This window comes from Lepidothrix coronata, unplaced genomic scaffold (genome assembly GCF_001604755.1).
Source record: "Lepidothrix coronata isolate B3197 unplaced genomic scaffold, Lepidothrix_coronata-1.0 Scaffold128, whole genome shotgun sequence".
NCBI lineage: Eukaryota > Metazoa > Chordata > Aves > Passeriformes > Pipridae > Lepidothrix > Lepidothrix coronata.
In genome coordinates this window covers 968,074-983,768 of record NW_016690308.1, presented here as the reverse complement: position 1 = coordinate 983,768, position 15,695 = coordinate 968,074, and the positions used below count along the sequence as shown (strand labels likewise).

At 42.5% G+C, this 15,695-nt stretch overlaps 1 protein-coding gene across 1 annotated transcript; it reads right to left on the bottom strand.

Moving 5' to 3' along the window:
* Positions 1-1,683: 1,683 nt before the first annotated feature.
* NUB1 (negative regulator of ubiquitin like proteins 1) lies at positions 1,684-14,949 on the bottom strand. The gene is made up of 15 exons (XM_017826507.1): positions 14,816-14,949; positions 13,131-13,248; positions 12,885-13,046; positions 11,406-11,464; positions 10,769-10,839; positions 10,135-10,317; positions 8,499-8,587; positions 7,006-7,112; positions 5,924-6,110; positions 5,451-5,558; positions 5,135-5,287; positions 4,123-4,269; positions 3,729-3,824; positions 2,796-2,988; positions 1,684-2,371 (listed from the first exon to the last, which is right to left on the bottom strand). Exons 2-15 carry the CDS (start codon positions 13,245-13,247, stop codon positions 2,208-2,210), a joined length of 1,836 nt encoding a protein of 611 aa, XP_017681996.1. The 5' UTR covers position 13,248; positions 14,816-14,949; the 3' UTR covers positions 1,684-2,207.
* Between the last annotated feature and the right edge of the window lie 746 nt (positions 14,950-15,695).

Sequence of the window (15,695 nt, the reverse complement as noted above, 5' to 3'; positions counted from 1 at the left end):
TTGTAGGAAGCAGCATTTAAATTATGTGAAATACCTACCAAGAGACTAATACAGGAGGTCATCTGCATCGTGCAGACCTAATTCCACTGTAAAGCTCTCAGTCCAGTGGTTATGGCTCAGTACTGGCCCTGTGAGAGATGTTTATGAGCTGGTGGCTGCTGGGTGATGTTTGCCATGCAGCTGACTTTGTATTTTGTTTCTGAGGGCAACACTAAGTAGGTGGCCTTTATGAGATGGACAGAGTTCCCCAGATCCCCTGGGCTGTACTTTCTCTTTAAAACTTCACACACAGTACATTAGATGCGAGAGCCTATCTGGGCACAGAGCAGCTGCACAGGCAATCAGCACAGATCTCACAGAGTGGAATTAATGAGTCATTACCACTTCTGCCTGTTGCTAAACATATCACAGTGCCTCCAAATGCATGGTCAAATGAACTTATAACTTTCAGCCAGTGCCTCCTGCCCTGCTGATCACTTACAACTGCATATGCAGTTACCGGGGGGCAGCAGCGCTGGCAGAGTTACATCATTGATGAATGGCTTCTCTGACAAGCACTGCATGTTATGATGCTAATTTTAAATTCCCCAAGGACAAACCTTCCCTTCTGAAGTTGTCCCTGCCAGTTTGCTGTGCAAGCCACTTCAGAGAGGAGAAGTACTGCCTCTTCAGCCCAATATGGTGCATGCCCAGGGGCTGCAGGCAGTAGGTTCAGGAAGGAAAGAGCCAATTTGTGTGTTTTCACCTGCTTCTTGTTAAAACTACATCCATGACCTTGTATGTTTTCAGTTTTAAATTATTTTCTACCTTCTGGTTTTGCTCTGCATTTTGTCCAGTGGTTCCTCAGGGCTGGCTGGCAGAGAAGCAGGATAGAATGGGTGCTGGGGCTGGTTTCCCCTCAGAAGCTTGTATTGCTGGCTTTAGAAATGCTTCAGCCTTCTTGGAGGAGATAGAAAACTACTCAATTTTTATAACACCTGCCTTGATAAAGAAGCATGAAATACAAATAATTCCTTAACAGTGCAATCACTGCCTGCCTTTTGCCGAGCTTGGCTGAGGGAGTCAGAAAATAAAACAATCCACTACTGCAGCCTGTTCTGGTCCCTCCGCTGGCATCGAGTGGTTATTCCACAGGCCGAAGCTCTGCTCCCTCCAAGTATCCCAACAGTTCAAGCTCCCATCTCCCCACCGATAAGTGCCGGGTAAGGATACACTGTCACCAGACTGAAGGTTCACCACGGCAGGTTCCTCGTTCCCACCGGCTCCAGACGGGGCCTGGGCTCCCTCTACCGAGAGCGTCGAGTCATGGAAAGCAAATAAACCACGTCCAAGAAAAGCTGCCAGGCAGGGGAACTCCTGTTCCCGGCAGAGAGGAGCGTTTACAGGGCAGAAAACGGGATGTGGTAAAACCACAGAAACCCCCAAACACTTCTTCAGAATGCTGAAGCTGGAGACAACCACCGAGACAGCGCCTGCACCACGTTCTGTTCAGCAGCTGATTACAGAAAGTCTTGTAATCCCCAGGAAATCCATCAGCCACACACCTGCAGAGGTTAAGAGGAGCTGCTTGGGGACACTGGTTATTTAGTTATAAAAGGAAATACCAGTACATCACTACACCAGCCCCAGGACAGGGCCCTGCTGTTTTAACACTGGATTTAACAAAGCACAGAGGTCTCTCACTGAAAGCAGAAACAGCACTGAGTTACCTTTATTGCCTGTGTAACACCTGCAGGAAGGGACAAGAGGAACATGGTAAAAAAACCATGCACAACAGATACATAAATGTCTCTTAGAAATCTTTCAGAAGAAAAGGAAAGCAGCTGGAAAGCTGATACCTCTACAGCCTCATGAGCTAAGGTTTCTGATTTACAAAGTCATGTTTTTCTTTTAAAGCTGGTATTTTAAAATGGTATAGAAATGCTTCTTTGCTAAGTGAATTAACTTGTTTCACAATAAAAATATAGTTTAGTTCTATTAAATTTCCTTCTGAAAATAAATGTTTCTATTTTTCTGCTATGACAATAAATTACAATGTATCACAAATGTAGGCTTTAAGCAGAGTTACAAATAAGCAGGAATTAATATTCCATCTATAGTTTAACTGAATTCAAGGCCCTTAATAAGAGATAAGCTGAAGGTGCATTTATAATCCAAACTCAATTTGACAAGGTAAATACACATAACTGAAGTAGATTTAATGGGATTTAGTGCTGTGGTACTTGTATATAGGATAAGTATTCATGAATGATCTGTTCTTCTTCCTCCAGTGTTAAATCCAGATAATCCTCTTCATGTTCAGGAATATCCTCTAGAATTTCATTGATTGCATCAGTCTCCATGTCTTCATCTGTTGGTGAACTAGAAGAACCTTTCAATAAAAAGCAGCAGCAGTGAATTCACCTCTGAAAGAAGTTGGTACTTTCCCTCTTTCACGAGCGTGGCTGCTCTGCCAGTCTCCTCCTGCACAACTACCTCTCGCAACTACTCTGCAAAGGATAGGGCAGGATGGCCAGTTTTTCCTACTATTTCCTATTATTTAAAGGTGTAGGAAGGCCTTTAGTTATACAACAGGGATCACTACAGCTCTGACAAATAATTTGAGAAAAAAAATACATGTGCAAGTATCGATTATCAAAGGCTGCCTTGCCTGTAACAGTGTTTCCAAGAAAAGCAGCCTGGGGCATTACTCGAGCCCCTCTATCACTGTTTAAGCAGAAATCACTTAATTATTCCATACGAAAGCCAGAAGAAAAGCCCTCCCCTTCCCCACCTACTGCATGCAACATTCTTACCTGCAGACTCTGTAAGCAAGTCCTTTGATGAAGCTGATTCCTCAGATGGGCTGGACCCTTCTGAGGACAGCAGCAGTGAAGCAGGAAGAACTCCCCCATAATGAGCAAGGGTTTGGGAAGCCAGGTGGATGTTGCCTTTAAAGACTTTTAAAGCCTGTTCTGCTGACTCACGGCTGAAACCCATATACATCAGCTGCAGGAGGGGGGAAAAACCAAAATAAAGAAAATCTGGAGAAATCCAAGCTCATCTGGCATCAGGGTCTGACAGGAATATGACTCTGCATCCCACAGTCATTCCTTTCACACACAGAGGAAAGTGCTGCATGCCAGGAATTCCAGGACACTGACTCTGGCTTAGTGAACAGTTAACAACAGGGCAGTGACCTATTAAAGGCATGGGGATGTTGAGCAGGATCAAAAAGCCTCTTGTCTAGTATCAGACCAATTTTTTTCTGTTTTCAAAAGGAAACTTCAAAGCACTCCAGTGTGTCAGGAGGGTGCACGTGCTATTTACTTTCTCTAGGCAATACAGTTTTCTTGCCTATCTGACATTAATTACTCAGCCACACTAACAACTGCCGAGCCTGTCATGAGAAAGACATGTTCCAACTCTTTCCCTTGAGCATTGCAGACTTGAATAAATTTCTCATTTGCTGTCTTCTTTGGGATAGAGCATTGCAGTGCACATACTTCTCCTCTGCACCTGTGCATGGCAGGTTGGTGCAATGGGCAGGAAGTACACACAAATTACATTTTAGCTTGAGCATGACTTCACTGTGAGGAGTGAGCCAGAGAGTGGAATTGTGACAGCCTGAGTGACATGGGTCAAGGAATATTTGTAGAGCTTTGCTTAAGGAAGATCTGCCTTATGTTTGAAGGCATAATTCAGAAACAGGACAACCAACTCCCAAGAAAGCAAGTGGTCTAACTTACTTGCTCAATACTTTCTGGGGAAACCTGGAACTGGTCCGTGGCCACAGAATCATCGTCATCATATTCCAACAGTAACTCTGGATTGTCAAGAAGAAACTACAAAAAAACAGAGAGGGACCAGAATAGAGCAGCAGAGTCACAACAGTCCTCGACATGGATATGTATGTAGCCCCAGAGTGGATAGAAGCAAACCTCAGCCAACTTAAGTGATATCTGATTCATGGGGTCAGGAAGTTCAAGTTAAGTCGCTGCAACTCGATACCCAGAAAAGGTAGCTATGAACTAACAAATATAGTCTACAGAAAATAAGAATCTACTGAACAATAACACCCCCCCTCCCCAAGAACAAACAAGTTTTTTTGTACAGCACTACTACTCCTGAAAAATCACTTACCTTAAAGGCTTGGTCCAGGTTTCCCTGTGTATTTCGAAGAGCTATTTGAGCAGCTCGCTCTGAATAGCCCATACTTTTCAGGGTATTTATGTCTTCCAGTCGCTGCCGCCTTTTAGCTCTCTCCTCCCTCCTTATCTGTGCCTTTTCCTGCAAGAACAGACATTGCAAAGCTCACTGCACATGGGAAAGCTTTAGCACACTGCCTGTGCATGTAGGGTTTCTCGGATCTTTTACTTCAAATTTGAATCTCTTGAGGAAAAAGGCCCTTTTTTTTTTTTCTCTTTTTTTGTAAATACAGACTGTGCTGCCAGACACCCGTTACTAAATAAAGCTGCATTTCCATGAGGTAGCACTGTCTCCATACTTCCGCTCTGCAGATCGGATCTGGTGCCATCACAGCTATTCTGGGCCCTGTGTGGTAAGTGACAAACCCGTTTGGCAGATGGGCCCACAGACAAGACTTGCCAAGGACATACAGTCAGAACTGGGCAGGGAGCCAAAGAGTTCTGTTCAGCCTTCCCTTTGGCTTTTCTGTCCATGTTTCACTGTCTGAAGTCTAGAAGCACCCCCTCAGCTTACCAAGCATCACTTCAGATCTGGACAGCACTTGTCTTCACTTTAGCACAAAAAAATCCCTCTCCCCTCCTCTATCTTCCAAGTGCAAAGCCACAGTACGGGGTAGCCAAGCTCGGGAATGACAGCTTGATCCTGGTTTTATTCCCATATGGAGCAGCAAACGCTGGTGCAAAGTCTTTGCAAGTGCCTCTGTGGTACAACCACAGGTCTTTGGCGCTTTCATCCCATCTGTTTTGGGACAGAGCTTCCCTTGCTAATGCATTAAGTTTTGATTTCAAACTTGTGGCAACATGTCAAACTGTCAGTTACACCAACAGTGCCAAAGCAGGATAATCCAAGTCCTTAATTTAGCACCACTTTGCACCAGTCACACAACACACAACTCACGGACAGCCCAACCAAGGCGATCTGTGATTTAATACTTCCCTGCCCATACCTCTCTCCTGTTGGTGATCAGATTGGCAGCATGCTCCACATTCCCATGGCACGCTCGCAGGGCAAGGCGAGCTTCCTGTTCAGAGAATCCCAGGAGGGACAGGCGATCGACTTTATCAGGATCTATGGACAGCTCTTCATATAAAGAAGATGCCTGGATATAGAAAGAATAAAATGACACTACGTACACTGTCGCTGAGCTAAAAACTAAAAAAGCCTCCCCATTTCTCTGAGTAAGCAAAGAACAGATGCAAGACGGAGCCCAGTAACAGGGGCCGGAGTGAATAACTCCAAAGTTTTCCCTAATGGTGTCTTACCTTCTGGATGTACTCTGCAGCCTCCTTCTCCCTGCCACTGTGATAGTGCCCGATCCCTTGAAGGAGGTAAAGCCGTAGAAATAAAACCTTCTCACGACCATAGCTTCCCTAAGGAATTGTTTAAAGAAGGAGGGGGGAGCATGTGGGTAGAAGCATGTGGTAGAACGTGAGTTCTTCATCAACAGAACACTTTACACACTTAAAGAAGACACAAGTCAGTGGTATGAGACACTTGGTGTGCAGATGAAGTACCACACCTAAAACCCTGATGATGTCTGTGCCTATAAATACGTTTGCCATGACCTTTTTGTCAGGTCCAATGTTTTCCCTGTGCTGACAATCACACAACTAGATGACAGGCTAATGACACACAAGAAAACTTTACACTTCTAAACTCAGTCTTGCAGTATTTGAACAGTAACCGAACACATGCAGGAAAAAAATCCACCAAAATTAAATTAAACCCAGCATACTTTGATGTCAATAAGCCTTTCGTGGTTCTCCCCATAGCACCTCTGGAAGCATCTGTGTGCTGTGGACAGCTTTTTCTCTGCATCATCCAGGCAGTCCAGCTGCTCCAGGCGGAAGTAGCACCACACTATATCCAGCTGCAGCACTGCATAATTATCAACAGTGTTCAGCAGTTCTGTGCTGCACTCACTGGAAAATAAAACAATTACTCTGTTTTTTTTTTTCTGGGAGGGGGTTGTTTTTTTCCCCCCACGCACTTTTTAACACTCATAAAACAACGTGCTAGAAGTGTGCACACTCACACGTTTGAGAAACCACACTCTTCATAGTTGGGAGTTATATTTTGAGTTATGGCATCATAGCTGATGTCAGGGGAACTTGACTAAGCACTGATCTGCTATCCCATTCACTAACATGCAGGACACCAATGCTAACACTACATCTCAAAGCACTAGAGCAACAAAATGAGCTGTGACTACTATGTAAGCTGACATCTCTAAAAGCAGAACATTATTAAACCCTGTGGATTCTCTGGGAGGACAGAAAAACTGTCTTAGTGCACACAAACATGCTGAGTTCTGTGCCAGCCTCCTTGCACATACACACAGATGAGAAACAGGCAGGGACAGTATTATTTTGGGATCTCAAAAGAGCAATTTAGGGCTCTGACTGCTGACAGGAAATTAATTTACTTGCAGAAACCCTGGTATGGTTACTGACCTGAGCTATCTGCTTCACCTTTTACAAGAAATGATTACTTCACAGGAGCAATTGCAAATGAGTATCCGTAACTGTCTCTCAAGCTAATGCAATTTATAACCCGGTACATGAATATTGACAGTTTCTGTTTATGTTGTTATGAAAGATTAACTTGCCCAGTGGCAGTATCTGTTTCAGCTGTTCTACATGAAGCCACCTGTCACTACAAGTCAGAGCCTTTATCTGTTGTCTCCCATCTGCAGAGGGGGTGTGAAGCAACCCCAGAGAAAACTGGCCCTGATTTATACGCACAGGTAGAGCTAGTGCTGTTCCTGTATTTGGCTGACGGTAAAGCAGAGACACAAGGACTCAGGAATGTTCTTACCAGAAGTGTTTATCAGCATCCAGCAAATATGGCAGTGCTATTTCATATTCTTTCTTTTTCATTAATGCTCTGCCCTTCTCATGATAACCCATTGCCAGAACAAGCGCCTAGAAAAAAAAAAATTGAGATTTTTTGTGGCACCTCCCCAACTCAAAGAACTAAAAGAAAATATCAGAGCCCTTGTTCTTCCCAGAAAAACACCACTGTATCAGTTCTGTAAGACCAGTACTATTTCACGCTGCTTCATACTTTTCTCCCATCTGTTAATGCCAGACATTGTCTAATTAAAAGCAATGAATGTTACCGACACGTGAAATGCTGCATCAAGCTGATTTTAAGAATGCAACCCTAGAGAGATTTTCAATGGTGAGTGATACAAAAGCTCAGCATTTTTCCGGGTGCTACACTTTTTAACAGCGCCAAATTTGTTTCACTTCGCTATTACAACTATCTATCTTTGTAAAACCTAAAAAAAATTCACCTCCTGAAAAACCTCACAACTGAAAAATCAAGTTTTGAATGTGTCAGGAGAACACTCCCGTTCCTGAGGTTTGACAAATGGAAATGTAAATAATAATTCTGGATAGGAACAACCTGCAATATTTCCTCTCATCCTTGATCAACGCTGATGAAATCTCATGCACTTGAACATTTGATGCTTTAACTCTTGAGGTGAATTACTACTTTCAGCACTTCATCAGAACAGCATGCACTGTGAGACAGTCAAAACTCCAATCATCCAAGTGATGCAGAAAACAGCCTCAGAAAAGGCTAAAGCAGCAGCTGGAACACATTAGGCCTGCTCATTTCTGCACATTTTTATTACTCGGTGTAATTCCAAGTATTTATAGAGATTTTATTTATCTTCAGAAAATCTAGTACTAATCTTGAAAGACAGCACCTATCACCACTCTCCTGCTTCAGCAGCCAACATCAGGTATGTCAGTCCTTCTGTAACCCAGTGCATGCACACAACCAAAGATATTTTCAATTGAGAATGGGGAACTTCCTTGAATGGTGAACAAATTTTAAGTTTGAAAGGGGACACAGTGCAAAAGATCTCAAAACTATTTTAAAATAGCCTACTTTAGAGAGACTCATCAATTTTCCAACTGGAACTAAGGTTTAACAAACAAGTTATTTTCATGCCATTCTAAGGCACCCCAAAATTAAAGTAGGTGCTAAGATATAAAACAATTAAAGCCCATCTTAAACCACAAAAGTAAGATATGGACCACACAGGGGTCAGTGCAAGACTAGACCTGCAATGAGACCTCAGAAATCAGAGGTTGCCTCCAGATGACTGAAGTACTACCAATTACAGAGTTCTACTTGAATTTTATTCCAAGTTATTTGTATTAACCAGACATCTAGTGGGCCCAGGGTTACATACCCAGAAAGCCTGACTGTATTTCAAGCCCATATTTTAAATGCTTCACCAACCAAGCTTTAAAGAGCCATCTTAGTGACTTTATAAGATACTTTCAACCTACTTTTTTAGCTTGAGGAGGAATCTTGATTGACCTTCCAGTTTGATTAGCTATATCTAGGTATGGAGCAGAGTCTGGATCCAAGTACTCCTCTGAAAGAAACAAAAAAGCAGTTTAAATTTTAAGTACCACCTTCAACAGAGCAACGCTGCTGCCATATTATTATGCCAGTACATACATCACTAAACGAACAGCAAACAAAGCCAAAAATATCAGAACTACATATAAAAGCTGCATGTGTTTTTTTCTGGACATACCAACAAAGAGCGACCCTGATCAGATAAACATGAAGAACTTCTAGAAAGGTCACTAAGGAAAAGGCCTTGTGCATCCAGAAATTTAGACACAGCATCAAAAGTTACATGAATTGTGAAGGATTTTTTCAAGGAAGACAAAACACCCACATTTTATACAACACAGCACTTGAAAAGATTTATCAACTAATGTATAGACTATAAAAAAAAAAAAATACAACTGAGCACAGTTGATAGAGATGAAAAAAAATATAGCTCAGTATTTTCCTTCCCCACATCCTTAGTGCTTATAACCAAATTATCAGTCTTGTTTTCACTTCCATCTGATTTTCAACGAAAAGATAACTGTCTTTTGTTTACAATAAAGGTAAGGATGAGCTTGTTGAGATTAAAAGCTTCTGCCCCGGAATTTTTCTCAGGTGAAACAAAAGGGTTGTTAAACCCCCTCCTACACTTCACACAGAACCTTCAGCCTGTGAGCCTGTTACAGACTCCACTCCGTTCTCAGGCATTGGCTGTACCTGACAGTTATTGGCAAAAAGCTGAAAGAGGCCCTATAGACTATTCAAAGTTTAGGGTCTAAACCACCCCTTAAGTCCATAAAAGGAATCACTTCTCTCATTTGTTTAAAATCTGGTATTACAGTAAAAAAACTGTCTGTCACTGACTGTTAAAAGCAGCTTTGCTCGGGTGTTTCTGCATTTGGCTGAGCATTGCTTGCTCAGCTCCACAGTTCCTTGTTTGTGGATTTTTGAAACAATATAAAATAGAGAAGTGATTTAAACCCACTGTGTAGCCACGCAACTCACAAACACAACCTCATTTTGAGAAAGTACTGCTGTTAAATTAACTGTGTCCCTTTAACTGAACCCACAGTTGCCAGCAATCAACCTCCAGGGCAATGAGAACAGAACAGCCACGCTGCAGATGACAGTGACAAAGGAGCTGCTCTGCACAATGAAAGCAGGGCTACACACAGCCATAGCCGAGGTAAACCACCAAAAAATAAAAGTTTTTAATTACTTCTAATAATTATTACACTGTGCTTATGCCTACATTAAATTTAAAGCCTGTTCTCACGAGTCACCAGTCCCTTAACTGTCAAGTGCCAGTTAAATAACTGATTCATGCCAAATCCATTCCAAAGTGACAAAAGTTTTATAGTATTCTAGTTGTGATAAGAAGGATTAGACTAAAAAAGGAAGTTTTAGTCAACTTAAAATCCAGTTTTCAAGTGGGCAGAAACCTAGAAATCTACAGACTGAAGTCCAGCCATGGTACAAGCACTCTCCCATGTTGAAAGGCCACTGAAAGATAATTTTTGATGCACAAGAATTAATAAACCATCTCCCCCTGACCCCAAAAGCCTCAACAAGCTCCCTTACCTCTTTGTGCTAGAATTTCCAAACCCTTCTTAGTTCTTTGCATCTTGTCATTTATTTCTTTTTCTTTCTTGCACTGAAGTTCTTCCTCCTGAACTTTTCTTTTGGTTTCCTCATCACTCTGTTCCAGTTGAAGTACCATCACTTTTGCATTGTGTGTTACACCCTGGTCTTCAAGGGTTTTGCCTGCAAAATAGAGCGTGATCTTCTAAAGAAAAAAATTTTTTCAGATGCTTGGGCCATCAATGAAAAGAAAGCTGTTGTCATCACTTCTCACAATACATCTGACAGGCTAAACATGTGCAAAGCACTACAGAAAGTTTTTGAAAGTGCTGTTATACAATATGCTTTTTTAAAAAAAAAGGTTAGGATTTCTCTTTAAGTGTGCATTTTCAGTATTTCAATACTGAAAAAGTGGATTTTCAACATTTACTACAGGATTCCTATAATTGGTCTAATAGTATCTAAGAATTTTGTTTATTATAATTCACTACGTTTCCTGTAGAGCAGGACCTGACAAATTTCACTGCTGTTCCTTGGGAATTTCTGAATTTAACAGAGTTGCAAGAAACTTTTCTCCTGAGAATCAGTAAACTAGAAAATGACCATAAAAGCATCCTCAACTAGAGATACATACCCAGGTCAAGCTGCTTCTTATTTATGATTATTTTGACAGTATTTTCTTGTAATGCATATTCCTGTGCTATCCTGTGGAATAAATAATTTCATCCGTGAATATAAATTTATAAGGCCACACAATATTACTGTTACAACAGCAATAAAACTTAAAAACTAGTATGTTCATAAGTTGCTTAAAACTTTTGCCATAAAAGGCAGCTGCTAGAAGTAAAATAACAACATCAAAAAGCTTTTTGTACCACACAGGGAAAATCTGAGATAAAGAGAGGGGAAAAAGCAAAACAGACAAAAAAGAATCTGATTTCTTTTTAGGTTTAAAAACACAACAGAAAGAGAAGCTAATGTTCACTGTTCAGAAGACCTGCCTAGTTGCAGATGTGCAACAGTGATCACTGGTGCCTTCTCAGGTACTTGCTGGGGATTTACACAGCTGCAACTTTCCCATTTTCCATCTGTTAAACCACAGCTGCTTACAGGAAGAACTGCCTTACAGGGATACTGGACATCCTGTTCAGACATACATGCTAAGAAAAAGCCTAAATCAAACAACAAGTCCTTTGCTTGCATTTTTTTCTTCAATATTGTATGACAGGGCACTACCCCATTAGAGAGGAGCCAAGGGTGATTACACTTACTGTGATCTGAGCTCCTTGCCTGTGATGAACAGGCTGGTTTCCAGTGGGATTTTTCTGCTCTGTAGTAATTGAATTGGGTGAGGGAAAAAGAGAGAAGGGAAAAAAGCATGGTATCAAGATACTTCGGACATTTTCTTAATTAATTGTTTTACAACTAAAATTTCTTTTTCACATAATAACCATTTTAAGAGGGTTTTGCCTGGTTATACACATTTCTACTTTCCAGGCAGAGAGTCCTATACTTGCTATATAGTGCTAAAAATAAGCATTATAAAAGGAAAATATTTAGATAAATTAGAATTAGATAAATCTAAATTCAGAACGAAATGATTTTAACTAATTTAATTATGCACTTCCAATCTTAACTCTGCTTTTAATTATACCACTTACCTGTGACTGGCTAAGTTATGATTAATTCCTAGTAGTGTCTCTGGTCCCAGATTAGATAAACTGGAATTTTGCATTAATTAATTCCCCTATATGCCCAGCAGCATGATAAAGTAAAATTATGAAACTATTTGATTGTTTTAACTGCATGGCAATCATTTAAAACCCTCTACCCTTTAAGTCCAGGTAATTACTTTTCACTACAGGGGTATTTTACATGTGAAACTAGAGGTTGAAGCCTGACTTTAAAAGAGCAAAACTTAATTCAGTTCTGTCTTAGTGAAGCTTTTAGGAGCCTGCCATGGAAGGCTGAGCATTGGAATGGGCTGCCCAGGGAGATGGTGGAGTCACCATCCCTGGAAGTGTTTAAGGAGTGACTGGATGTGGCACTGAGTGCCATGGTCTGGTTGACAAGGTGGTGATCAAAGGTTGGACTCGATCATCTGGGAGGTCTTTTCCAACCTAACTGATTCTGTGATTCTACAGCTGTGTGATCCTATGAAGGGAACAGATGAGTGTGATCACAACAGAAAATCCTGCTTCCCATTTCCAAGTTCAAACACTGGACACGCCCATTTTAAAGTATGGCCTAAGATGACACCAAGTTCAAGCTGCTTATTGCACTTACAAGGGATTGTGTTTTTTTTTAAAGCTGCCATTTAAACAAAAGCTGTGGTAATACAGTGATATTAATATGCTGATTCAACTTTAGGCATTCTACAGCTGAAAAAAATGCATCTGTTCCTTGCTGCTAATATGAAGAGTGATGTCAGAAGGAATCAAACTGAAATAGACACGTAAATCTAATTTATTTTTCTTAATTGAGAGACAACTTGTCATTAAATCTTAAAGGGAAGGCAATTACTGATCTCCCAATATTATAGTCCCTTGCCATGATACTCCCACATACCTGGGAAACTAAAGTATATCTGTATAATTCCCCCCTCCCTGTTTTTTATACCTAACACAGATCTTTCACACAAAACACCTGAAAAAGTCAAAGAATTGAAAATATCTGCATCAGACACATATCTAGAACTCAAAAGGACAAAGCAAAGCTACTTATCCTGACTTTTCTGCAATGTTACTTACTTTTCTACGAGGCAGATAGATATCAAGTCTTGCAATCCCAGTCACTTTAAAATTCTCATTTCCAGTTCCACGCTCAATTGCTTTACACCGTATTTCTTCAAGCATATTCTCTGTGTCATTCTCATTGATATTCAGCTTGGCTGAATATTTTTGTACAAGCTCCTAAGAAAACAGCAAGAAAAAAGCTGTGAAAATGCACCAGCAGTATGACATAGAAGATGTATGACAACAACTCAGAATATTTACCTTCATCTCTTTACCAGCTTCTTTTTTGTCATTCGTATATGGTGGCTTCCATAGCTGAATTTTGTCCTCTCTTAGGCAGCTTGTCAGTTTTGCTATCAAATATTTCTTTTGTGCCATCCTTTTAAAATGAAAACACAATTGGAAGGGAAAAGAAAGAAAAATGAACAATCCTTTAATATAGTTTTCTCGTAGCAAGATATTCTACTTTTCATGAATTCTAAGTGACATTTTGGAATTCTGCAATAGAAGATGAGCACTAAAGGCATTTCATGCATTTTGGTGGGGAGGGGAACCCGAGGGGCACAAGCACCAAAGAGCAGAGGCTGAGATGAGAGATGAAGTGTGCTGTAAACGTGCACCAGGCACTAAAGCACTCATCAGCGGGGAGAAGATGATGGTGAGCTGAACAGAGCAGCTCTCTGGCTCACAGGTAAGAGTTCAGCCTGAATTCATCACTACAAGTTATTCTCATTCAGCTCGGGGAAAGCAGCAACCTCTGAGTTAACCAGCATGTCCCTGGGGAAAAAAAAAAAACACCCCAAGAAACAGGGAAAGCACACAGAGGGCAAAGAAAGGTGGGTGCAGTGACCTCAACAGAAGGGAAAAAAAAAATCTAGGTGCACGTTAAAGCAGGGGAGACTTTTGCTTCTTGGACACCGGGAATCATATGGAAAATGTCCTTTTAAAAGCATTTAAAATGTGCATATATGCAGTCAGCTTGGCATGAAATTTGATTCCTCAGTCTCACTTTTCTTTCAGAGGGGTTTCCATCTCTCTTTCTCGTTTATTAGCACACAGCTCCCAGGAGAAAACGGGACAGAAAAGCAGAATCAAACATTTCTACCAGTTTCCCCGGTTTTAAAGACTGCTCCAGGCTCAGGAAAAGACCATTTTATAGCTATAATTCTACAGCTATATAACTAACAAAAAAAAAAATTAAACTTATTCCTGCAAAACCTCTGCTACAAAAATTAAAATTCTGCTTTCGCAAACACAAACCCTATCATTTTATATGCAAAATTTCTAATATTTATCATAAATTCCTACCACATCATCACTACACTGCACAAGAATCCTGCACAAAAACTCTTGTGACTCACTTTTCCATCAGCCAACAAACACCACAAGCACTCCTGGCACAATTTCACTTTCAGTATGAGTTTAAAGGGGACTTTCTCAAAACTCGTTTGAGTAAGCAATCAGGGGAATTTCCCAGAGGCACTCTGAATGCAAGACTGAGCTTTTGAAAGTAAAATGTCATTCTCCAAAGCCAGTTTGCCTTATAGGTGACATGAAACAAGTACAGAAATACGACGGGTGACAAAAGATGCGGAAACAAGGTTCAAGAGCCAAATTGTTGACGGAAGGAACAGGAGACTGTCAAAACAGCTGAGTAATAAAGCAGAACGCGTTAATTTTCCCGAAGAAAAGGAGGAAAGCCGCCTGGCACAGCTCTGACACATTCCTCCGCGGCTAAAGGCGGGGAAGGACTGAAGCATCGCAACGAGCAAACCTGCCAGGGCGGATCCCCCAGCCCCGCCGGCCCGGGGTGCTGGAGCATCCTCATCCCTGCCCTGGAGCACATCCCAACCCTCCCCTCCCTGCCAGGGCAGCGCCGCCACCGCCAAGTCACCGCTGTCACCGCGGCGGCCCCAGCCCCGCCACCCCGGCCCCCGGGCACCCACCTGCCGCCCCCGGGTTGGGGGGAGCTCGGACGCTCCCGCAGCTGCTCCCGGGGCTCCTTCCCAGGAGGACGGCGGGGGCCGCTGTCCCTGAGGGGAAGGGACCGGGAACGGTTCCTACGGCGGCCCGGAAGGCCCGAGGAAAACGGGCACCATCACGTGGGTGAAGCCGCGCCCCGCCCGCCATGGCGGCGCTCTGCCCTCAGCCCGGGGCGGCCGAGGGTGTGGGGAGCGGGGTGCGGAGCACGCCAGGATTTTCACTAAGTCGGGATGTTCTTTGATGTTCGGTGCTTGTACGCTTTCGAGCCTAATTAAAAAGAAAGCAATCACAGAATGGCAGAGTCGGTTGGGTTGGAAAAGAGCTCGGAGATCGGCGAGTCCGACCTCTGGCCGACCACCACCGTGTCAACCAGACCGTGGCGCTCGGTGCCACGTCCAGTCTGCCCTTAAACACCTCCGGGGATGGCGACCTCACCGCCTCCCCGGGCAGGATGGTGACTCCGCCACCTCCCTGGGCAGCCTGTTCCAATGTCTAATCACCTTTTCTGTGAAGAAATTCTTCCTAGTGTCCAACCTAAACCGTCCCTGGCGCAGCTTCAGGCCGTGTCCTCTCGTCCTGTCGCTGAGGAGACTTACCAATTATATAAGTACCTAAAGGGGAGTGCCAAGACAATGGAGCCAAAGTCGTCTTAGTGGTGCCAAGCAAGAGGGAAAGAGGCAACGGGCAGAAAGTGAGGCACAGGAAGTCCCACCTAAACATGGGGAAGAACTTCTTTACTGTGTGAGTGGTTGTGCACTGGAACAGATTGACCAGAGAGAGTGTGGAGTCTCCCTCACTGGAGATATTCCAGAGCTGCCTGCATTCAATCCTGTGCCATGTGCT

What these genes read in the sequence shown, in the direction of transcription:
- NUB1 (XM_017826507.1), bottom strand. Translation starts at nt 13,247, where the DNA reads ATGGCACAAAAGAAATATTTGATAGCAAAACTGACAAGCTGCCTAAGA. An exon ending in TTCCTCCTCAAGCTAAAAAA is followed by an intron (nt 7,113 to 8,498) that starts GTAGGTTGAAAG and finishes TTTTTTTTCTAG; the next exon opens with GCGCTTGTTCTGGCAATGGG. An exon ending in ACCTGGACCAAGCCTTTAAG is followed by an intron (nt 3,825 to 4,122) that starts GTAAGTGATTTT and finishes GTTTTTTTGTAG; the next exon opens with TTTCTTCTTGACAATCCAGA.